Source organism: Amblyomma americanum, chromosome 5 (genome assembly GCF_052857255.1).
Source record: "Amblyomma americanum isolate KBUSLIRL-KWMA chromosome 5, ASM5285725v1, whole genome shotgun sequence".
Lineage (NCBI taxonomy): Eukaryota > Metazoa > Arthropoda > Arachnida > Ixodida > Ixodidae > Amblyomma > Amblyomma americanum.
The window spans coordinates 21992137-22017553 of record NC_135501.1 but is presented as its reverse complement, the minus strand read 5'-3'; the positions used below and the strand labels follow the sequence as shown (position 1 = coordinate 22017553).

The following is a 25417-nucleotide window of genomic DNA, read 5'->3' as shown; positions in this document are numbered from 1 at the left end:
GGCATAGTTCGTTCGGAAGCATCATGAACTACACAGCACAGTCCAAGACACGCAGCATAAAAAAAAAAGAATGGAAGATGGTACACGGCACAGAGTAACAAGTTCTATTTCAGTGGCACCATGTTATCAGATTATATTACGAAAAAAAGAGAAAAAACAAACAATCATGCTCTTCAAAGTGTGTGCTAGATTTGGTTTTGTTCTATATTTTGGCACCAGCTGCGTATTTATACACAATTTCACTGTACTAACATTTTGTGCCCTTCACCTCATATGGTGAAATTAACCTTCCAATCTTGCGATTAAACGAGACTATGATGAACCGGACGTAAGCATATACCATGTTGGGAATGGGGCTTCAATTCCGCCCGCTGGCCACCAGTGTTGGGGATTGCGCTTTAATCCCACCGCTGCCACCAGTTGTTGGAGATGGAGGGGCCCTTGAGTAGCCTGACTCGTTCAGTCCCGCAGGTCCTGGCTCTGAAGGACTTTGTCGGACTCCGTTGAGGAGGGAGACTGTACAGTAGGTTTATTTACATTTTTACAAGCGCAATGATCAGTGTGGAGGATGAATTTCACTGTACTCGCTGTCGAGTTTTATATCGTTCTTCGCCCCTAAGTTCCCTAGGTTGAGGACGCCCTCGCCGGGGTGGGAGTGGCCAAGAACTTTCATTCAGGCGCTCAAACTCGCACCACCGCACACAATGACACGCCCCCGTCACATGTCGAGCCTGGGAGAGAGGAGCATGCCATCCGGTTCAGGTCGACTGCGGAAGGTGATGTTATCTGGCCAGTCGAAGGTTCCCACGCCCTGCTGACACCTGTTTTTCATTAGATGACAGCCGACGCGCCAGGATAGATCGCAAGGTCCGGTCGAGAAGCCGAAAGGGGTCGTTCGTCCTTTGAGATGCTTGCCAAGATTGCGAACGATGACTGCTAGCTTGTGCACTGCGCGCCGTCTTCCACCGGAAACGAGGCCCCTTTGTTCCCCCAACATAGTCACGACAATTGGGGAATATAGCTGCCGCTCGCTCGCTGCGGCGTCGTCTTTCAGGCCTCCGCTCCGTTGGTTCCCATAATCCAACCGCGCGACGCTTGCTAACTGTAACCACCTGACACCTGGGTCCACTCCGCGTGGTCCTTGGGGGCAATCGTGGGAGTGATCCCCATCTCGTTGCTCGGTAATTGTTGGCTGCCAGCAGGCGAGACTTGCTGTCGCCGTTGCTAATCCAGACGGGCTGTCGCCATTCGTAACAACCAGTATATTTCGCTACGTACAGCCTGCAAGGAACCCAGGGACACATACCTTCGCCGTCGCACGCAGGCAAAAGCAGCGAAAGACACTGCGTACCATGGTGGGCCACCGCAAAAAAGTGAAAGCGAACGTTCCTTCCCTCGCTTACCGCAGTCGCGATAAGCGCCTTCGCCGAATGCTACTCGATGATGACCATAAAAGGCCGGACTGTTTCGTTCGAACAAGAGAGCGGGGATGATGCGGAAACGACGCGGCAAATGGCAATAACTGGAAGCAGCCGAATGTCTCGCACGAATATTTCCGAGGTCTTCCGTACATGAATGGTCAGAAACCAAGCGCCAATAGCAATGGAGTCTCTTTGGGTCAGCTCCTTCGCTGAGTTTGAAACGCGCGCTCGGAGAAAAGTAAACAAAAGTGCGGGGAAAAATAAACAAGAGAGCGCCCGGACAACATGGCGCCGTGCTCGTTTACGGCTTCAAAAAATGTCACGTGACGGTCTCTAAATTTTCCTTCTGCCATGCGTCCGCCGCTGCAACGACCGCCGCTCTGGACGCTGGCTCTTGCACTTGGGGCACGTGATAAACCACGCGATTTTCTCTGGCTGAAGCAATTTGCTCTCGCTGAAGTCTTGAAACAATAAAGGGGCACCAAAGTTAAACCGTGTCTAACCATGCTTAACAGAGCTTCCGCTCTGTACATCCTGGCTTTGCTGAGTGGAGCCACAGCCACTTTTTCACCTCTTTGTACCTTCCCTCGCGGAGCGATTGAGGCTCAACAAAGGTAGAACAAGAGAGCATGCCAGGGCGAAAACCAGACGAGGGACACAGTAGAAGGGGACACAAGCCATTCACCAGCGCTACTATTTCCAACTGTTTATTCATGCTGTCATTTACAGCATATATAAAGGGACAACACAGCGAAATATGGTAAGAAGAACGATTGGTGTAGCGTTAAGAGACCGGAAGCGGGCAGAGTGTGACGATCCGTGCACATGCACCGGTGCCACGGCGAGCCGGTCAGTGACTTTTCCTGGAGACGATTGGCCGCGCCGTCCTGGCGTCGGGTCGCAGCGGAGAGACATGACCATATTTGGTTGTGGCGGAGAAACATGACCATATATGGTAACCGTCGACGGCCCTGTCGAACGACGCTTGAGTGTCCCCGTCATTATGCACCCCTCGAGAGCCACGGGGGAGTGGACAAAGGCGCGGCCACGGCTGAAGAAAGAAGCAAAGGCTTCCTCCCGTCGGCTTCCGACGGGAGGAAGGGGGAGAGCGATCGGGGCGAGTGGACGAGAGGGCCGGAGACGGAGCGAGGCAGAAGACTGGGGCTGCGCATTGACCTGAGCCCGGGGTCTAGCTGTCGCTAACGTTCGACCTTCGCCAATGCGCCTCCACGCCTGGCAGCTCATCCAACGACCAGCCGAGAACGAGGGCAGCACAGCCACGAGGAACTCCCAGCCCGGCCGCTGCAGACAACCAGCCATTCATCGAGCCCGTGCCACACCACGCTCACTCAGCCCCGGCGACGATGAGCCCAGCTTCTGTCCCGTAAGCGGCATCGAGCCAGATGCTTTAATTAAATCACTTCAAAATCATTTTGGAGTCTGTGCATCAATCTCCTCATGCCCAGTGTGGACCCAGGGCCATTTTAAGAAACTGGTTCATCACTATGGTGTCAGAAGTGGGGTCCACACTTAAATCATTGGGCAAAAGCTGGACTGCACCCCCGGCGAGAGGAGCTTGAGGCACTGACTATATTTGGTCTAATATGGAAGAAGCCCACTCGAGTGCACAGCCCTTTGGGGCAAGCGTACTTGCATTAGCAAACATGGTAGAGAGATTCACTGGCGACGGTCAGGGGCCGTCTATTGAATTTTTTGACATGTTGGAGCAGGTGTGCAAAATGGGCGGGTTAACGGATGCAGAACAGCTGGGAATGGCGAAATGTCGCATGTCAGGGGCAGCACATGATTTTGCCTGGAGAGATGAGGGAGTCAGGAAGGCGGGCACGTTGGCTGAATTTAAAAAGCTAGCGTTTAAATATTTTGACAGGGAACCTTCTAGCGTAAAGCTCAGGCGGTTCCTCGACGCTCGGCAGAAGCCGGGAGAAGACGCACGCGCGTTTGCCTCCCGCCTTCGCTTCCTTGGGAACGAAACCCTAGCGCGAGAACCGGGGCCTGATAGTTCGAAGCAAAAGCACGCCAGAGAGCTGCTTCTGGAGCAGATGACGTCCCAGTTCATCACTGGCTTCAGGGATCCGGTGCGTAGGTTTGTTCTGTCTAAGGCGCCGTCTACTTTTGAGGGAGCGGTAGAGGCAGCTGTAGACGAGGAGCGTAATGAGTTGCTTGTCTCCAGTGAGGAGAAGGTGCGGCTTGTAACAGAGCCAAAAAGTGCAAGCTCCGACGCAAATGTTACTCAGTTGACCGATAGGCTAGACCGGCTGGAGGCGCTCCTCGCGGAAGGCCTACAGTTGAATAACAGGGGCAATTTCCGGAACCGTGAAAGGAGGCAGGTTCGCTGTTATGCTTGCAGAGGGTACGGACACGTTGCCAGACACTGTCCCGAGCTAAACCGCGAATCTGGTACGCCAAATGGGCAGCAGCTCGCGCCGACCTACACGGGGATGGAACAAAGATATATTGTGCCAAAAAACGCGTAGAGTCCCCCTCAGCCGCGCCGGTTTGGGGGGAGAGCAGTAATAGCTGTGCTATTGTAAGCGTTTTTGGAGAATCCTGCCCGATTGCCAAATTCGTGGTAAACGGGGTCACTTGCAATCTGTTGGTTGACACTGGCTCCCGGATAACGCTCCTTAAGCAAAAGTTTTTTGATCTGCTGACAGGGAAGGGATACAGGCAGGTGCATGAGGCCCGAGAATCTCCGAAAGTAAGATTTGTGGGCATCACAGGAGCTGACCTCGGCACGGGAGGACTGTACCTTTTGCGCTTCACAATCGGGAACGAAAGTTTTGACCATCCCAGCTACATTTGTTCCGATGCTGTGTCGTTGCCGGATGGTATATCGGGCCTCGTAGGTCAGGACCTGTTACGGCAGCATGGCATCGATCTTATATTAAGCCAGAGCTGCCTTTCCTGTCGCGGGGCTTTGGTCCCATTAGCAAATCGAGAGGCCGAGTACGTTGCACGAGTGGACTGTGGGGAACAGAGCGCGAAACAGGGCTCGCTAACACACGCGGGCGTTAGTGTTAGGACGAGAGAAACAGTGGTGCCGTCTCGGTCAGAGATAATCTGTGTGGGAACGATGTCAGCTCAGATTGATGAGGGACACATAGGAGTCGTTGAACCTATAGAGGGGCTCGCAATAGGACTGAGTGTGGCGGGCTGTTTGGTCACGGTTGACTCAAAGAAAAGGGTTCCCGTCCGCTTATGTAACTACTCGCAACAAGAGCTTCACCTGCCGAAAAACAAAAACATAGCTACATTCTCCACGGCTGAGGTAGATGAGCAGGGTACCCCGATTTGCACTACGGGCCTCGTCAATGAAACGAAAGGAAAAGAAGGGAACCTGCAGTTTGACCTCTCTCACATCGACTGCAAAGAGCGAGGAAGAGTTGAGGGTCTCCTACAGCGCTACTCGGATGTGTTCGCTGCATCGAAGCTAGACCTGGGAAAGTGCGGAGTGATTAAACACCGCATTACGACTGGCGACTCGCCACCAGTGTACCAACGGGCCTATAGAATTCCCTACTCACAAAGAGAGGAAATGGATAGGCAGGTCCAAAAGCTAATCGACAAAGGCATTGTTGAGCATTCCAAGTCGCCGTGGGGGGCACCGGCACTTCTAGTTGAGAAACCCGATGGTTCATTTCGACTGGTAATAGACTACCGGCGATTGAATTCCATTACAAGGATAGATCCCTACCCGCTGCCACAGGTGCAGGAAACCCTCGCGCAGCTTGGGTCAGCCAAGTATTTTACAGTTGTCGACCTCGCATCGGGGTTCTGGCAGATCGAAATGGATCCAAACGATGTCGACAAAACCGCATTTAACACCCCGTCTGGCCACTTTCAGTGGAGACGCATGCCGATGGGACTTATTAACAGCCCTGCAGTCTGGCAGAGAACTGCGGACGTAATCTTGGCCGGTTTGCTGGGAAAGAGGTGCTTCGTCTACATGGACGATATAATAATTTACAGCAGCACCTTTGCCGAACACTTGGAGGCCATTGAGGAAGTGCTGGTCAGATTGCGAGCTGCTGGCTTAAAATTGAAACCTTCAAAGTGCCAACTTCTACAGCGGCAGGTCAAATACCTTGGACATATCGTTTCCGCAGACGGCGTAGAACCTGAAGCGGGAAAGTTAAGTAGCGTCCGCGACTTCCCTAGAACAACTGGAGTTCGAGGCGTTCGCGAGTTTCTTGGCTTAGTCGGATACTACCGAAGGCATGTGCGAGATTTCGCCCGAATCGCAAAGCCATTGACTGCACTAACAGCAAAAAACATAGAGTTCGTATGGTCGGAGGAGGCCGAGGTGGCGTTCGAAGAACTAAAGGAAAAATTAATAACCGCTCCCTTGCTAGGATATCCAAACTTCAGCCAGCCTTTCATTGTAGCGACTGACGCCTCGGAGTTTGCAGCGGGTGCAGTGCTGTCTCAGAATTTTGACGGCAAGGAGCACCCTATCGCGTTCGCGAGCCGGCAATTCAGTCCAGTCGAGCAGCGGTACAGTGCCACTGAGCGGGAGTGTCTTGCAGTGGTTTGGGCCGTGCGGCACTTTCGGTGCTACCTCTATGGCCACAGATTCAGGCTAGTGACCGACTGCCAACCCCTTAAGTGGCTTCTAAACGTGAAGGATCCGAGCTCGTGCCTCGCGCGCTGGAATCTGCAACTTCAGGAATACGATTTCGAGATAGAACACAAGCCAGGCAAGGTGCACACTAACGCGGACGCATTAAGTCGAGCTAACCTGGTACGCACCGTGAATGAGTTTTGTCCGGCCATAGATACAAATGATCTCCGCACCGAGCAGCGAAAGGACAAAGGGCTAGAGAAAACATTTCATGCCATTTCTGGGGGGATCGCCCGGGATCCCGACAATTGTTACTTTGTTGACAACGAAGGAACCCTACGAAAGCGCACCCGGCCTACGCGGTCAGGAAGGAAGGCTAGCCAGGTGTGGGAAAGAGTGGTGGTACCAAAGTCAATGGTGCCGCAGGTCTTGAGGGTTTTTCACGATGCCCCATTCGCGGGCCATTTTGGAGTAATGAAGACGCAAAGGAGGTTGGAGCGCTACTACTATTGGCAGGGCATGCGTTCAGATATTAAAGAGTACTGCGCTAACTAGCGTTCTGGCCTGGAAAGAAAAACTTCGAAAAACCGCAGGCCGGCCCCCCTTCAGGAATTCGAGGAAGTCTCGACGCCTTTTGAGAGGGTTGGCATGGATATCCTAGGCCCACTTCCGACTACGACAACAGGAAACAAATATGTACTGGTGTGCGTTGACCACCTAACGAAGTATGCTGAGATTACAGCACTGCCCGACCAAAAAGCAGAAACTGTGGCACGTGCCTTTGTAGAAACAGTGGTTCTGCGGCATGGCGTTCCGCGGCAGTTGTTAACGGATCAAGGGTCAAATTTTGTGTCGAGGTTGATAAAAGATGTGTATAACCTTCTGGGAATTGACAAAAGACAGACCACCCCTTACCACCCGGCTTGTAACGGTGCTGTGGAGAGGCTTAATCAAACAGGAAGCAAACTGTTATCCCATTATGTTTCGCGAGACCAACAGGATTGGGACCTCTGGATACCGTTTGCTGTTTTTTCTTACAACACGGCGGTGCACGAGAGCTCCGGTGACTCCCCTTTCTACCTCTTGTACGGTCGCGACCCAGACACACCGAATGCGGTGGTTGATGGACAGAGACGGGTGCCATACGGGTCACTAGATGATTATGGAGCCGAACTGACGTCTCGATTGCAAGTGGCCCATGACGTAACAGCCGAAGCATTACGGGAAGCAGCCGACAAAGGAAAAAGGCGGTTCGACGCTAGGGCTAGGGCGGTTCCTTTCAGGTTGGGAGACCGCGTATACCTTGAGTGTGTGCAGGTCAAGGCAGGGCTTGCCCGTAAGTTAACGCCCAAATGGAAAGGACCTTACCGCATAGTAGAGCAGCTATCGCCGGTTAATTTTCGGATTCGGGAGATCGCAGGGGCCTCAACCGCTGTGGTCCATGCTAACCGGTTAAAGCAAGCACCAACATGCTCGCCTCTTTCTGAGACGGCTGCCTCAAGGGAACAGGAGGGGGAGGATAACCTTCGCACGGAGCCCGCCATTGTAAATAACCCTGCATTGCAGAAAAGCGGTCAGAGCGGCCGGCACAAAAATTTCAGTCCATGTGATGAACTGGAACACTTCATGCAGTCGCAGCTCGGAGGCGTCCTTCTCGAGGAGGAGGCATTCCAATCTGGCAGACGTATTCCAGCCGCTAGGTACTACCTCCGTGACCGAGTAGTGGACAGGGAGGTACCTCGCTAAGACTACATTTCCTTGTTTTGTATATTACAAGTGCGCTTCGTTTAGTTTCATTTTTTGTTCGTTCTCTTGTTTGACATGTTGTACATACTGTTAATTATGGTCTTACATTGTGCACTCGAGTGGTATCTACGGTGAAGAATTGTTCTGAAACTCCGCTCTGGCTCGGTGCTCGTGGGGAAGAAAGGAGCGACTTGTGCGGGATACTGGCCCGAACAGCGCGGCGTGTGTGTGTGCGCGTGTGTGTGTATGACGAATTCCTAGTGTTCAATGAACATTCCTTTTAAGAAGGAGCGGATGTGACGATTCGTGCACATGCACCGGTGCCACGGCGAGCCGGTCAGTGACTTTTCCTGGAGACGGTTGGCCGCGCCGTCCTGGCGTCGGGTCGCAGCGGAGAGACATGACCATATTTGGTTGTGGCGGAGAAACATGACCATATATGGTAACCGTCGACGGCCCTGTCGAACGACGCTTGAGTGTCCCCGTCATTATGCACCCCTCGAGAGCCACGGGGGAGTGGACAAAGGCGCGGCCACGGCTGAAGAAAGAAGCAAAGGCTTTAAAAGCGGAATCCGACGGGAGGAAGGGGGAGAGCGATCGGGGCGAGTGGACGTGAGGGCCGGAGACGGAGCGAAGCAGAAGACTGGGGCTGCGCATTGACCTGAGCCCGGGGTCTAGCCGTCGCTAACGTTCGACCTTCGCCAACGCGCCTCCGCGCCTGGCAGCTCATCCAACGACCAGCCGAGAACGAGGGCAGCACAGCCACGAGGAACTCCCAGCCCGGCCGCTGCAGACAACCAGCCATTCATCGAGCCCGTGCCACACCACGCTGACTCAGCCCCGGCGACGACGAGCCCAGCTTCTGTCCCGTAAGCGGCATTGAGCCAGATGCTTTAATTAAATCACTTCAAAATCATTTTGGAGTCTGTGCATCAATCTCCTCATGCCCAGTGTGGACCCAGGGCCATTTTAAAAAACTGGTTCATCACAAGAGTGGGTAAGGTAAACGCTAGTTAATGACATCCTAATCAAAATAAAGAGGAAGAAATGGGCTTGGGCAGGGCATGTGTAATGCGAAGGCGTGATAGCCGCCGATCCTTTAGGGCAACGGAGTGGATTCTAAGAGAAGGCAAGCGCAGCAGGGGGCGGCAGACAATTATGTGGGCGGCTGAGATTAAGAAGTTTTCGCAGATGTGATGGCCGCAGCTTGCAAAGGCAGGGTTAATTGAGACATGGGAGAGGCTTTCGCCCTGCACCTGGGTCCAGTCAGGCTGCTGCTGCTGCTGCTGCTGATGATGATGATGATAATGGGAAAAGCGAGCATGCGCGGGGATGGACAGTTGAAGAACACAGTAAAGCAATAGCTGCTTTTAACAATACGATTTCACTAAGTGGTAGGGGTTTAACGCAGTTAAACCGAGTAGGCGTGCGAAAGCAGGTGTTCATTTTTCAATTGGATGGTGCACTTATGCTCCGCCCCTAATGGTGGGACGCGATAGCTTTGTCGGGTTAATGCCCATATATGGAGACTTCGTCGTTCTCTGCTTAACATTCGTAGATAGCGGCGAGTCCTCCCACTACCAGCGCTGTGGCGCAGAGGATAAGCGATGCGCCACTGCACTGGCGCCACAGCGCTGGCACGTGGCTGTTTTCACTCAGCCATCGGCAGGGATTGCACGGCCCATATTGCTCTTCCCGAGAAACCTCTTGAGGGTACTAATTAATTTAACTGCCACGTGTTAAGGCAGGTTGTGATGACGCCACAAGGTTACGTGACCTAGGTGGCGCGACGCCCTGCACCTATTGGGTACAGCTGGCGCGACGCCCCTCCGTACTTACCCGAGCTTCCTACCGCTGGCTGCTGCTTACGCGACGCTTCTCCGAATTTATCCGAGCTTACCCGAGTAACTCGGGTAAGCTCGGGATAGTTCGGAGCAGAAGAGAAGAAGTATAAGACAAGATGAGAAGATTGTAGCTTGGGGTTGGTACGTCCGGAGTAGTGTTTTGGTATTCAAATGTAAAATTCAGCAGAAGAAATGTGTGCAGGTGTATCACTCATGCAACTATCAGACAGCTTTTTGATATGGTATGCTCCTAGCAATAGCCCAACCTTTTCATTCCCACTCCTATCGAGAATCTTGGTATTCTGGATAGGAGCGTAACAGTCAGGAGTTCCGTTTTTATGGCTTTATCGGGGTTTACGTTCCAAAGAGACTCTGGCTATGAGGGACACCTCCGGGTAATTTCAGCCAACTGGGCTTTTTTATCGTGCAGTGACATCGCACAGTGTACAGGCCTCTATCATTTCGCCTCCTTCGAAATGCGCGCACCTGCCGCGGGTGGTATCGAACCCGCGTCTTTCTGGTCACTGGCCGAGCACCAGAACCATTGAGCCATCCCGGCGGCTCAGTTTATTTTTTATAGAAGATCTCAAGATGACGTTCTGCGGCGGCCATCTTTGCTGGATGTGCCAACAAAAGTTTCTGAACTGAGACTCAGCTCATTCCAAGGTGGTGAAAGAGCTATAGCGTTGCGCCGGCCTCGCCCGCCTCGCCGGCGTCGTCGTCTTCGTCGTTGACCATGAGCGAAGTGTCCACGAAAAATCCCCAGGGAAGCAACATAGGTGGCAGGTGCCTCACCTGCGAGAGAGTGCACCGGAAGAGCAACCCGGGTAACATAAGCCCCACCGGTGCCAGCACCTGTCATCGCAGGGCAATGGCGCATCGCTTAACCGCGGCGCCACCGCCGGCGCAGTGGTATGAGGACTCTCAGAGATCTGCGTCGAGGAGACAGCCAGGAGGTGCGGGCTCAACTGCTCTCCGGAGAAATCGGAGGTCACCCGTATAAATGGTTAAAACTACAGGAATACTGACCCCATTAACATAATACTTCGAGGAGAGCATGTACGGGAAGTACGTACCGCTCATAAGAATCCTGGGACTGTGGTGGGAAAGCGACATAAAAGCCACGCACGAAATCAAACTACTAAAAACGTCGACCACTCAAGTTCGAAGAATGATACGCAAGTGGTAAGAACACGGAAAGGAGTGAGAGAGGAAGACACGGTCAGACTAGTGCAGGGGGCACTGGTCATCAGCGGAGTGTCATACAGTCTACCGTTCATCTCTCTCCTCAAGTAAGAACTAAACAAGCTCAAAGCAATGACTAGGACAGCATGCAACAATGCCCTGTGTCTACCACCCTACACCGCCAATGACAGGCTGGAAGTCGTAGGCATTCACAACACCTTCGAAGAGATACAGGAAGGCGCCCTAATATCTCGGACAGAGCGCCTTCTCAAAACAGAGACAGGCAGGCGGAAAGTAACTGAAGTATGCTATCCTGCAGACCACATCATCATCATCATCAGCCTTACTACACCCACTGCAGGGCAAAGACCTCTCCCATGTCTCTCCAATTAACCCTATCCTTTGCCAGCTGCATCCACCCTTTGCTTGCAAACTTCTTAATCTCATCCGCCCACCTAACCTTCTGCCGCCCCCTGCTACGCTTACTTTCTCTTGGAACCCACTCCGTTACCCTTAAGGACCAGCGGTTATCTTGCCTTCGCATTACATGCCCTGCCCAAGCCCATTTCTTTCTCTTGATTTCGACTAGGATGTCATTAACCCGTGTTTGTTCCCTCACCCACTCTGCCCGCTTCCGATCTCTTAACGTTACACCTATCATTTTTCTTTCCATGGCTCGCTGCGTTGTCCTTAACCTAAGCTGAACTCTTTTCGTTAGCCTCCACGTTTCTGCCCCGTAGGTGAGTACCGGTAAGATTATGCTGTTGTACACTTTCTCTTGAGGGAAATTGGTAAACTGCCACTCATGATCTGCGAGAATTTGCCATATGCGCTCCAGCCCATTCTTATCCTTCTAGTTATCTCCCTCTCATGATCTGGATCAGCTGTCACTACCTGCCCTAAGTAGACGTATTCCGGCACAATTTCTAGGCTCTCGCTGCCAATTGTGAACTGTTGTTCCCTTGCTAGGCTGTTGAACATTACCTTGGTTTTCTGCATGTTAATTTTTAGTCCCATCGATCTGCTCTGCCTGTCTAACTCGTTGATCATGATTTGCAGTTCACCTCCTGAGTGACTCAGCAAGGCAATGTCATCAGCAAATCGCAGATTATTTAGGTATTCTCCATTTATTCTTATTCCCAACTGTTCCCAATTCAGGCTTCGAAATACCTCCTGCAAACATGCGGTGAACAGCATTGGCGAGATCGTGTCTCCTTGCCTGACGCCCTTCCTTATTGGAATTTTATTGCTGACTTTATGGAGGACTATAGTAGCTGTGCAGTTGCTATATATATCTTCCAGTATTTTGACATAAGGCTCTTCTACCCCCTGATTACGCAATGCCTGTATGACTGCTGAGGTTTCCACTTAGTCGAATGCTTTCTCGTAATCAATGAAAGCCATATATAGAGGTTGGTTATATTCAGCGCATTTCTCTATCACCTGATTGATAGTGTGAATATGATCTATTGTGGAATATCCTTTACGAAAGCCTGCCTGATCATTTGGTTGATTAAAGTCTAACGTTGCCCTGACTCTATTAGCGATTACCTTAGTAAATACTTTGTAGGCAACGGATAGTAAGCTGATCGGCCTGTAATTTTTCAAGTCCTTGGCGTCTCCCTTCTTATGAATTAAGATAATGTTTGCATTCTTCCAAGCTTCTGGTACAGTTGAGGTCATAAGGCATTGCGTATACAGGGTGGCTAGTTTTTCTAGCACGATGTCCCCTCCATCCTTCAACAGATCTGCTGTTACCTGATCCTCCCCAGCTGCTTTCCCCCTTTTCATTGCTTCTAAGGCTTTCTGTACTTCATCTTTCGTTACTGGTGGGATGACGCATTGCTGTGCACTGCTGTCTTTCTCATTAGCGCTCTGATTACATTGACTACTGTACAGGTCTGTGTAGAACTCTTCGGCTACGTTAACTATCTTATCCATATTGCTAATGACATTGCCCTGCTTGTCTCTTAATGCATACATCTGGTTTTTACCTATGCCTAGTTTCCTCTTCACTGTTTTTAGGCTACCTCCGTTCTTTATAGCATGCTCGATTCTCTCCATATTAAACTTCCTTATGTCGGCTACCTTGCGCTTATTTATTAACTTTGATAGCTCCGTCCTGCAGACCTACAGCTTAACAAATCCAGAAAGAATGTGTCACCAGAATACAGGGCACGGGAACATGTTGCCCCAATGCCGAAGAATATGTCAGCCCAAACAAGTGAAGGCACAAGAAAAGCCCGGATAGACTACATACGCCGAACAGTGGAATGGAGCCCTATGGCAATCCATGTAGACGCAGCTATGTACCCAAGCAAGTCCAGGCTGGAGCAGTGGCGGCTGCAGTGAACGCCAATATTCAAAAAATCACGAGCGTGATACTCACGGCAGAAAGCGCAGCTATAGCATTAGCCAATCATCGCAGGGATGTCACAAACCAAGAACTACGCATAATCACCGACTCGCTGGCGGCATGTCAGCTCCTCTTGGGAGGAGGAATATATAAGAGGCTGCACAAACTGAAAAACTGCACCAGCTCTCGAACCCATCTCTCAAGCACCAAATCACCTGGATACCAGCGCACTCAGGGTTCGAGGGCAACGAGATCGCAACGACATACAAACCAAGGAGGCTACACAGACTCACTCCGCCCAACTAGACGTCACACCAGTACAACACCAGATTATAATACTTTCGATCAATGCGTCAACTCCCCCCCCCCCACACACACACACAAGAGGCTGAGAGCAAAGGAGGCTAGGGGCTGGAGGCAACTCCAAACCAAAGCCTTCCCAAATTTATAAGGTATAGTATTCTCTGAGCACTACAAAGACGCATGCCCGTGGTGCGACGAGAGACCTGCAGCATACCACGTCCCGTGGGGCTGCAGAGGGGAGGCCGCTCCGTCGAGCTCTGACCTGAAGATCCAGTGTAACGTGCTGTGGCAGGCAAGAGAAACAGCCATGGCGTTTAGAGTCCTAAAATAAGGACACCGCCCGCAATAGAAGACTTCGTCTTCGTTTTGATTTAACAATAAATGTTTCTACTCTACCCAGCGATCTGTGAATGTCAGTAGAGAATGACCAATTCCACATATATAGGAATTAACTCAACGCTATCGCTCCATAACCTTAAGGCGGAGCTCAAGTGTTCCCTACAATTTTCATTCATCGCTTATATTCTACACTGAAGGGAGAGAGCAGACGATGGGAATGCTGCCAACTGCAGATTGGAAACCCATCCCGCCCGCTGGTCAGAAGAAAACCCTGGTTGAGTGCTTAAGAGTCCATTCAAGCAATTGAGCATGGAAGAGCAACGTATTGAGCATTTACACATCAGCAACCACCGAAGTGCAACCAACAGCTGCAAAGGAAAGCTGTTTCTCTTCAGCTACAAAGTTTCTGTGCGCCCTCGATAGCTTTACTCAGTAGCCGTTGGCTGCGCTTCCTTAATTCGATTGTATTCGCCCTCAAGCCATTCCCTGAGTACACGGCCGAGTCAAATGATAGCCGTAAAAAGGCTCTTAAAAATAGCACACCGTCTGGACATTTGCTATGCAAGCAGCCGCGCATCACTTCGCGTAGCTTCCGACCGAAATTTCTTTCTCCGCAAGTTCTCGTTCCGAGCTCCAAAGATCTAATTAGCAGCGGCGAAATATGGCGAGGAAGGAAGGTTTGACAGCAACTCAGATTTAAAGTGACTGATAGCAGTAACTGTTGCACGGACAGTATGAGGCCAAGCGGTGCCTTGTGGTGCCAAGCAGTACTAAGCTTTACCGATTGTCTAACTTGTTGAAAGTATGCGACATTATAGAACCGACACAGCGGTAAATTTCAGAGCTGGAAAGAGGACAGAAGACAAAAAACACACCACAAGAAGCAGCACTGGTAAGAGCTCTTTATATTTGGCATTGAATAGGAAGTTCTATATACACACTCGACTGCATTTTATGGAGAGTCACAGCGGTGGCTTAGTGTTATAGTGCTCGGCTGCTGACCGGAAGGACGCGGGTTCGATCCCAGCCGCGGCGGTCGCATTTCGATGGAGGAAAAATGATAGAGGCTCGTGTACTGTGTGATGGCAGCGCGAGCTAAGGAATCCCAGCAGAACGAAATTATCCGCAGTCCTCTACTGCGGCCTCCCTCATAGCCCGAGTCGCTTTGGGACGTTAATACCCATAAAAAGAAACGAATTTTCTTGATTCCGATTAGGATGTCATTAACCCGCGTTTGTTCTCTTGCCCACACTTCCATCTTCCTGCCCGTATCATTTTCCTTTCCATACCTCGCTGCGTTGTCGTCAATTAGAGCTTGACCCTTTTCGTTACGCTTTAGTTTTCAGCCCCGTAGTTGAGTTCCGGTAAGATACAGCTGTTGTATCCTTTTCTCTTGGGGAATATTGGTAAACTGCCGTTCATGTTTGGTCAGTCGGTATAAATTTTACGGCGCAAGGTTTTATTGCGATAGCAACAGAAGCCTAATCGGAGAAAAAGCCTGGAGGCGTCTCGCGTCGTCTGTCGTAAAGTTCGCTGATTGGTCGACGTGGTGGTTCATGTCATGACACTATGAGGCACTGCCGTGATGACAGGTGCGCTGGAAGGTGCGCGCGCAGCTGACAGGTTAACAGGCCGCGTGACGTGGCTGAGCGCGACGGCAGTTGGCAGGTGCGTGTGACTGTGAGCAGTCGTGTCTATAGACAGCCCCGAGTGTCAAGTTGGAATGGAGTTAGAATGAAGGCCGCGTGTGTGCACTTTAGGGGAAAATTCCCGCTAGATGAGGAGGTAGAGTCGCTGAAGGTAGAGCAGCGGCGGCTGTATACGGGCTGGGCCTATGCACAGCAATGACATGTAGCAATGACAGAAGGAGGGGAAGCAGGCCAGGCGGACTTCAGCCTTTGATGCGGTCATATTCTCAACGCGCGAAATGTGATGAAGTCTCCCTTAAATTTTATGCTTGGGCTTCTCGTGGCAGCCACCTTCCGGCCTCTCTCACTTCTCCTCTACAAGCAGAGAGGGGAGTTTCTCTCTCCTCAATTCGCCACCGGTCAGGTGAGAGGTGGCAACTGTACACAAAAGTGCGACGCCTGACGTTTTTTTCCCCCGGTGGGTCCGGCAATGACAGCAGATTAAGAATGATGCTGCCTTCCGTACAGGTACAGCACAAAGCTGTGCATGGACAAGGTGATGGTCGGCCCCGCGTCCGGTGACGAGGAGCTGCTGGACGAGCTGGTTGAGCTGCGCAACAACTGGCACCTGGACGGAGCGCGGCAGAGTCCCGCGTGGCACGAGGCGCTGCGGGCTCACACCCCGCACCTGCTGCACCTGGCCTACGACCCAGTACAGGTACACGGTTCGCCTCTGCTGGGAACCCTGGGCAGCAGCCAAAATATGTCTGCTGCTTCATGGTTGGAAAAGGTGGCCGTTATTTGCCTCCTTACCACCTTTACCTTTCGCTGGCTGACATCGTCATGGAGGGAATAGAGTTGGGCAAGCTGGTGATTCCTACATGAGAAGAAAACGCAGCGTTGAAACGAAAAAGTGACGAGGCATGGACGCGCGCTAACTTTTAAACTGACATTTCGCTGCGTGATGTCTGCAGAATGACATATATATATATATATATATATATATATATATATATATATATATATATATATATATATATATATATATATATATATATATATATATATATATAATCACCAAGAATTGAAGAAACATAACAGGATTTAATTCACGACGTTTCGGCTGGAGGACCAGCCTTTTTCGAGTGTAGTACAGCGTTTGAAACACGCAGTTTTTATAGAGAATGCGCGAGGTACAAAGTTTGCAAGTTTACAGCAAAACACGAGTTCAGAACACTTGGGGGAGAGGGAAGAGACATTTTTTTTAACAAAGGAAGAGAGAGAATCGGTGCAGGTGTTCCGGAGAGGCCATTTTTTTAATAACAAAGGAACAATAAGATTAAGATAATAAAAATATAAAAAAGGGTGATTCTTTCCCACCACCTCAGGGCGGCCTTGAAAAGGCCATCGAGGTGTCGCTCCTCAGGATTTTGGTGACAAGCGTGAAGGGCTCGACCCCTGTACAAGGAGGAAGCTACATTCCAGAGAAACTGGTAGGGGGGGGGGGAAGGAGGGCTAGTAAAGAGGAATGCAAACGAGGTCTCTAATAAAGAAAAAAGACGAAAAAAAGAGAAAAAAAGGAAAGTAGTGAAAAAACGAAAGAAGAGCCATTGTACAAGGCTTGGTAATATGCATTCAGAGAAGGGTGGTGGCCACACGAGAGAATACAAAATAGGACATTAAAAAAATGAAAAAGAGAAAAAAAGAAAAAAAAGAAAAAAAGGGGGATTCTTTTCCACCACCTCAGGGCTGCTTTGGAAAGGGGTGAAGGGTGTATTTTGGTGACAAGCCTGAAGGGCTTGACCCCTGTACATGCAGAAGGCAACATTCCAGAGGAACTGGTAGAGGGGAAGGGAGGGGGGTAAAGAGGAATGCCAACGAGGCCTCTAAAAAAAGAAGAGAAAAGAAACAAAGACGAAAAGAATAAGAAAAAGAAAGAAAATTAGGGGAAAAAAGGAAAGAAGAGCCATTGTACAAGACTTGGAAATATCCATTCAGACAAGGGTTGTGGCAACACGAGAGAAATCAAATAATACAAGCTCCTAATCAATCCTTAGAAGGGCACTCCGTACACACGCACACGCAGACAAAAGACAAGGCTAACAATAAATTCAACACCAGAAACGAACTGCAATGAGTCGGAAGTACAATCTACCGCAAGGCAAATGACAATTCAGAGTAAACAATTCATCAATGTATGAAGCGAAGACCGACATGACAGCAAAAAAGTTTAGGGGGGATAGCAGCAAATGGGTGACAATATAATACAATGCGCGACAATACAAGATTAGAATGATAATAAAAAGGGGAAAGAAAATATCAGTAAATGTGGGACAATGCAAGTGAAAAAAGGAAAACACGTCGGAAGCTATGCTTGTTATGCATGCTGCCGCCCGTTCTATGAGTCTGGGATAATTGTTCTTGATAGTCTGGGATAATTATTATTCTAGGAGTGTGGGATAACTATTTGTTACATCTATTGAGTGTGTAAGCATGATTGCCGGCCTACTGTTTCGTTAATGCCGCTCGAGACTGTGTTAAATTTGTAAATCAGGTACGATTCACAGCTCTCGCGGTCATAATTTGTTTTGAACCCCGATTGGAGTACAATAGCTGTAAAGTTATCGAATGGGTGCCCAAGGTTGTTGATGTGTTTTGAAAGTGGGAGATTTGGCTGTGTCCGCACATGTGATCTGTGGTTGTTGATGCAAATTCTGAATGGTGTAACTGTCTGCCCTACGTACTCAGCTTTACAGGTGCCACATTCCAGGAGGTAGACAACATTAGCGCTGTCGCATGAAAGGTTACCTTTTATCTGAAATGAGAAGGATGACGCTGTGCTTTTAGCACTGGTTGTGGTTGTCACCATCGGACAGAGTTTGCACCGAGGTTTATTGCATGGCGCGGATCCTCTGAAGCTAGGGTTGCCGATTGTAGACGATGTTATCATATCCCGGATGTTCCTTGCGCGCCTATACACTACACGTGGGGGACCAGGGATAACTTCTTTCATCTTTTCACTTTGTTGAAGGATGTTGTGGTGTTTTTTAAGAATTGTGCTAACATTGGGTATTGAAGCCGAATGGGTAAGGGCCAGATTGGCTTGATAATCCGGGCGCGGCTGCTTTTTGCCATTTATAAGTTCGCGCCGGTCATGCTTTGAAGCTTTCTTGACTGAATCGTCGATGACTGACAATGGGTGCCTCTGTCGTGCTAGGTCCACACGGAGTTGCTCGCAGTTTGATTCAGAGTCGCCTTCTTTAGAGCAAATCCTACGGAAACGTAGGGACTGACTGTAAGCGATGGATGTTTTACAATGGCGAGTGTGACTGCTCTGGTAGTGTAGGTGCTGGTGACGGTCGGTGGGTTTTCTGTAGACTATTGTCTCAAGTTTGTTATTCGTGATGGTCACCTGGACGTCAAGAAAATTCATTGTCGAGGCTGAATGCGACGAGGAAAACGAGATGTTAGGATGAGTGCTGTTGAAGTCCGAAATAAACTTAACGAGTTTTTCTTCCCCATGTGTCCAGACCATAAATATGTCATCGATGAATCTTCTGTAAAATATTGGTTTAAAGGAAGAGTTGTTGAGGAATTTCGTCTCAAGCACAGCCATGAATATATTAGCGTAATTTGGTCCAATTTTGGTTCCCATTGACGTTCCACTTATTTGCACGTAGTGCTGGCCATTAAACTCGAAGTTATTTACCTCAAGTATCAGTTTTAACATCTCTGCAAGTGTGCTGCCGTCAACCGATTGTTTAGATTCTAAGTGCTCATAAGCATAGACGACTGCGTTGATGCCATCAGCATGCGGTATATTGGTGTACAGCGAAGCGACATCCAGGGTCACTAGTAGGGAATCATCTAGAATGACTAAGTCGAGAATTTCACTCAAAAAATGGGTGGTGTCCTTAACATAGGAAGGATATAAGGAGGGATATCCCTGATTAGGCTGTCGACATAACTCGAGATGTTTTCAGTAACGGTTCCAATTCCAGAGACAATTGGTGTTCCCGGATTATTTTCTTTATGAATCTTTGGAAGACGATAAAAACGTCCTGGACTTGAATGTAACGGAATTAGAGCTTTTGCGATCTTGTCCTCAATTTTCTTCTTTTTTTGCCAAACCTAAAATAGATTCTGAAACTTTCTTATTATACTCTGGCGTAGGATCAGTAGGGAGAGCCTTGTAAAATGAGGAATCACTTAACTGCCTTTGGGCCTCATCAAGGTAATCCTTTTCATTCATAACTACGATGGCGCCACCTTTATCCGCTGGTTTTATTACGATGCCAGATCGGCTGCTTAGAGCCTGCAACGCATTGCGTTCAAGCATTGTGAGATTAGGGCGATAAGAGCGTCGTTTTTGAAAATCGGAAAGGATATCCTTTTGCACTGCCTTTATGTATAAATCTAGACACTTATCGCTCTGCGGAGGTGGTGTCCAATGAGTAATAGATCGATGTTTTGGACCAGGATCTAATGTTTGGAGGCGACCGTGGTAGTTGAGGCCCTTGGACAGCACCATGCACTCATCGTGTGACAAAGTTACTGACGAGAAAGTAACTACATTGTTTGGTGTAGATTTGGTGACTTTTAAGGTTGATTGACATGCGCCTGAATTGGGTGAACTGATTCTTATATCTGATGCAGATGTTGGATTACCGGTTGAAAGGAGCTGACAAATTTCTGATTCTGACGAATGGAGCTGCAGGAACCCCATCTCGAAGGAACTTCCTCTCTCTCTGAGTTAGGAGTGAACGCTGTTTCTTGTTTAGAAATAGCTCTAAAAGTGCAGTTTCCTTATCGGTCAGATGAACGTCTTTGCGTAGCTGAGCTTCCTTCAGCCTCAAAGCGTCCAGACAAGACTTATCATGTTGGATTACAATATTCATTAGTTCTCTTGATGCTTTCTGAAGTATGTCCTGCCAATGGGTTTTTAGAGGAAGCGATAAGTCCGATGTGGCTGGTTTTAAATATATTCTCATGCCTTTCGGAATGATATTTGCATGGATATACAGGTCTAAGGTTTTCACATGATGTTCGTATCTAGCTCTTTTTTCTACAACCTTTCTTAATGTTAAAAACTTTTTCGATACAGAAGTTTCAATCAGTTCACCTTGGTCTTTAGCAGATAGTCAGTTCTTGGATGAATTTTCGACGAAGTCCTTGTAGCTCCGCAGGGAGTAGCGCGGCTTTGGCTCAGGTGTCGCAGTGGATGGATTCTGCGTCGGTGGCGGTCTGGGTGTTTTGGGAGTGCCATGGGCATGGTCAGACCACGTTGCTTGTGCCCTTCTAGTAGATTTCCGGAGCAGGATCTGCTGGAGGTGACCCGCTATTATGGCCACACCTTCAAAACTGGGATGCAGGCCATCTGCGGCCATTACTCGTGCAGGTGGAAGCCACTCCAGCTGGAGTGGCTTCCACCGATCGGGCTTTGCCAGGGCTATATGGGCGCAGTCTTTGCCGCGGAGACGGATTCCGCTCGCTTTACCGCCGGATATCCTATTGGCCGATGAGAATCGGCGGAATTTTTTCCGGCGACAGAAATCGTTCCTGGACCGATCGGGCTTTCTTAGGGGTATATCGGCGCATTCTTTGCCGCGGTGGCGGATTCCGCTCGCTCTCACCGCCGAATGTCCAAGTGTGAACGCGCCTTCAGACAGCAAGCTACCGTTTGCGGCGAAAAAAAATAGGTTCTTAAAATGCAGTATTCAGTCTACCGGCCGTGAACGGGCGTACGCTGTCGTTTGAAATAGATGCGCCGTGTGAGCACGCGAGCGTCATCTGCGCTAACAGAGCGGTGCAGAAGAGCGCTATGCCGCGAATCGTGTCGTCATTACCCTTCATTGTTCCGCCAGTCAACTTTGGCTCCAGTGCGCATTACCAGGGAGGCGAAATTGTGGCTAATTGGTTTGCGAGTTTTCGGGCTACCGCCGTCGGCACATATGGTCATCACATGGTGCTTGCTACTCGATACACGACCAGAACGCTTTGGAACAGGTATCATCATGCGCGGCAGTGTTTGTTCATGTATAGGGTGTCTTATATATTTTAAATTCTTTGGAAAAGCCCCTCCCACTAACCCCTTCACTGTCGGCGCGTAACATACCCGGGCTTTGGAGACAGTCGCCTGACCGTTGAACAAACAAAACTAAACAACCACAACACACTTTCCAAGATATGCAAACTGATCAACTGGCTGTAAAGGATACATGAGTAAATACGTACAAAATATAATGCACACAGTGTGTACGCTCTGTATGAAAATCCCGCACACGTGCACATTTTAGCGCGGAAGAAGTCAGTTCTCAGGTAGCTGAAGCTCGGCGATTGGCCCAAGGTGCGGCTCCAGTTTACTACATGTTCAATGAATCCAATTTCATAAATAAGATTGAATCATATATGAGATTGAATTCGTTGAGCTGTAGCTCACCTGAGTAAGTCTGCCTACAATCCTCTGCGGAAATGTAAAATACCATGTCGACTTGGGACCCGATGGCGGAGACTTTAGAAGCAAAATCTGAACCTTCTCGACCATGACTTCCTTGTATCGCTTGTCGAAAACGTCTTTGTTTTTCCTGGGACATCTTTACGCAAGCGGCGTCCAGCTTTAGGGCTTTCTGAGGGCGTTCGCGGAGAGCACCACAGTATTCGAAGCACAAGATGTCTCCCATGTACCAGATAAAACAATATGTGTCGAACCGCGTCTTGATATCCCGTGTTATATCAGAATGGCACGTGGGCGAAGACATTAGCCCACTCTTCTCACCCAGCCGTAGTCATTGCGATCATCTGCTTGTCTTGTTTGCGCGCTCAGAAAGACCATTCGCCGTATGGTGATAGGAAGTTGTAAGGGCGTGTTGATCCTATACGGTGCTGTGTAGGTAGGCCGTCGTCGAACGAGTAAAGTGGTAACCGCATGAGGCGATATTCCTTCGCGATACGTCGCGCGATGACGCCGCCGTCGCCCATCGCTGCCGCTGGCGCAAACCGCACGAAGCGACGGGACTCGGCGTCGGAGCGGCGCGTTTTCAGTGTTGCTCGATTGCGGCCGCTTCAGCGTTGTCATTTTGCGTTAATTAACGCGTAGAACAACGCTCTTAAGGCTTCATACAAGATAAAACACAATAAAAACATTGAAAGATATGTTTAGGTAATAATTTTATTTTTAGTCTACACAAAGTCACGTGACGCAGAAAAGTGCGCCCGAGGGACGCTGCGATGAGGCGCCAGGCGACATTCATGCGCTCTTGCGACTTATAGTGCGTGTAGGACATACCCACAACACCCTTTACTTTTGAACTTCATTAATGAGCATTTCATTAAATTCTTGCATAGCTGCCTTGGTGAGGGATGCGTCGGCTGTTGCTCCGCGCGGAAAGCCCACTGAAAAAAAAAAAGGACTTTCGCGCGCAAGATGGATCGGAAGTTACTCGCCCCCAAGGCCTACCGTCATTGGCTAGTCTCGCACGGCACTTCCGGGCGATGGGTGAAATTTTTTGCAAACCTAGAACCTGGGCGACGCGATGAGCGACAGTGCTTCGGCGGCCCTCAGCTCATCGCGTGATGCCATCGCGCGGCGTGTCGCCGCGAATTTTCGCCTCATGCGGTTACTGCCTAAACATTGGATTTGAGGAAAGGAAATGGCCCAGTAACTGTCTAGACACTCTAATCGCGCCGTAAGGAAGGTATAAAGGAGGGAATGAAAGAAGAAAGCAAGGAAGAGCTGCCATAGAGGAGGTCTCCGGAATAGTGTCGGGCACCTGGGGATCTTTGACGTGCACTGACATCGCACAACACACGGACGCCTTTTTGCGTTTCGCCTCCATCGAAATAGAGCCGCCGCGGTCGGGTTTGAACCCGGGCACTCCGGCTCACTAGACGAGTGCCTTAACCACTGAGCTACTGCGGCGGGTAATAATAATAATAATTGGTTTTGGGGGGAAAGAAAATGGCGCAGTATCTGTCTCATATATCGTTGGACACCTGAACCGCGCCGTAAGGGAAGGGATAAAGGAGGGAGTGAAAGAAGAAAGGAAGAATAGGTGCCGTAGTGGAGGGCTCCGGAATAATTTCGACCACCTGGGGATCTTTAACGTGCACTGACATCGCACAGCACACGGGCGCCTTAGCGTTTTTCCTCCATAAATACGCAGCCGCCGCGGTCGGGTAATCGTTTGTGTTTTCTGCCTCCAATGAAAGGAGCAGGACATCTGTGTTTCAAAAATCTTTCTACGGTCGACGAACTTTTGCACTATAGCGGCTTCTCTACTCTGGAGTGGTTTTGCTTCGACAAATTTTATGAGGTAAAGAATAGCAACTATGATGTACTTGCATCGCCTGGGCGACTTCAATGACCCTATATTATCCGGTTCGAGAGTGTCCAATGAGCCGTGGACATTGATAGGGCGTAACAGACTTTGGAGCGGCGTAGTTGACAGCTTCATTCGCTGACAAAGGTCTTAGTGGCAGGAGCAGTTTCCAACACGTTGGTACAACTTGAACAAGAAGTATTTCTTTCGAAGTGCTGACGTTGCAGGGCGAACCATCGTATGTCTCTATCAAGTAACACTTGTTGCGGGGATAGTTGGTGCATAGTTCTATGTACAAATGTTAGCGCAAAAATAAGAGACAATCACAAGAAAGGTGGACAAGACAACGCGCTACTGACAACTGATTTTTTATTGAAAGAAAGTATGTCTCTATATCTACCCTCGTGTACCTCACGCAACGCCTCTGTTAGCCGTGATGATGAGAGATAAAATAATGTGGCTGCGAATCGGGTCTTCATTTTTTAGCGTCTGTGCTGCTTGTACGTAGGTTTAGTGCATTCCAGCACGCTGAGAACTCTCTTGTAGAAACCATCCTGCGCTGTTATTCGGCGATATTGTCGCAACGGCGCTAAACATCATATGATATTGTAAAAAAAATGTTCTTTTGAGTGGCATCCGCCACTCAAAAGACCAAGACTAGAAAGGCTATCCAGAGTGCTGTGAAGAGCAGCAGACTTAATATAACCTCGAAATCAATTTCCCGAAGAATGAGGGACCTTCACTAACGGACGTTTATTTCCATTCTTGAAAATTGCGGGCCATCAGGGAAGGATAGGGTCCTTCTAGCACGCAACTGACAGCTAGGGCGTCCAGTTCTGGTGACAATTAGTTGGCCTCTGTAGATTTAAGATAGCGTCTTAGGTAAACGACGATAACATCGTTTCTCTGGGAAGCCACGGAGGGCAAAGAAATGATTAAAGGTGCGTCTAAGACAGTTCGTATAAGTAATTTATTAACACTAAATCCCAAATGATGCCAAACGATTTAAGACTCAGCGAAATGAAGTAAATGGCCTTATTTATTTATATTTCGAACATACTGCCGGCGTCTTTCGAGGCTCTTGCACTATGAAAATGGACAGTGTATGCATAATCCATTCAATATAGATGCAGTTAAATGATCAGATCTCGCCTAGACGCGATTCAGCCAGGAGCGCCTGCAACCACATTGAACTGACCGAGCTCTTTCAAAATGGAATGGCAATATCAGGTGCACAGTATTCATTTAATGGTTATTTGTAATCTGCGTCCTGTATTGCTCATTATCCCGATTTCTCATGTTATTTAAATGAAAGCACTCGGTTTAGTACTTCTCTAGCTCCGACTAGCGCAGACGAAATGAGTAGTGTTTTCTTATCCCTTTAATACAGTTACAGTACCGATGTGGAAGGGTTAGTTATTCGACCGGTTAAGAATGTGCTAGATCTCATATCAACAGTGTAAGAGCACATTTTCAACCTTTTTTTTTTTTGTAAAGCAACATTCCCTGAACAACTTCAAACCGCCTCAGTAGCAGGTCTGTACTAATGTTGAGATAAAAATGATCTTTGAAATTATAGATTGATCTCTATATGGCAAGTTTTTTCGAGAGGTTTAGAACAGATATTTATATATATATATATATATATATATATATATATATATATATATATATATATATATATATATATATATA

The 25417-nt window shown here is 49.1% G+C and overlaps 1 protein-coding gene across 1 annotated transcript in view; it reads left to right on the top strand.

Moving 5' to 3' along the window:
* Positions 1 to 25417, top strand: part of LOC144134595 (pecanex-like protein 4) — a 155830-nt gene that overhangs the window by 104321 nt on the left and 26092 nt on the right. Inside the window, exon 5 of the mRNA XM_077667482.1 lies at positions 15933 to 16122. Within this exon, the coding sequence (XP_077523608.1) occupies positions 15933 to 16122 (190 nt within the window). The remainder of the gene's footprint in view (positions 1 to 15932; positions 16123 to 25417) is intronic.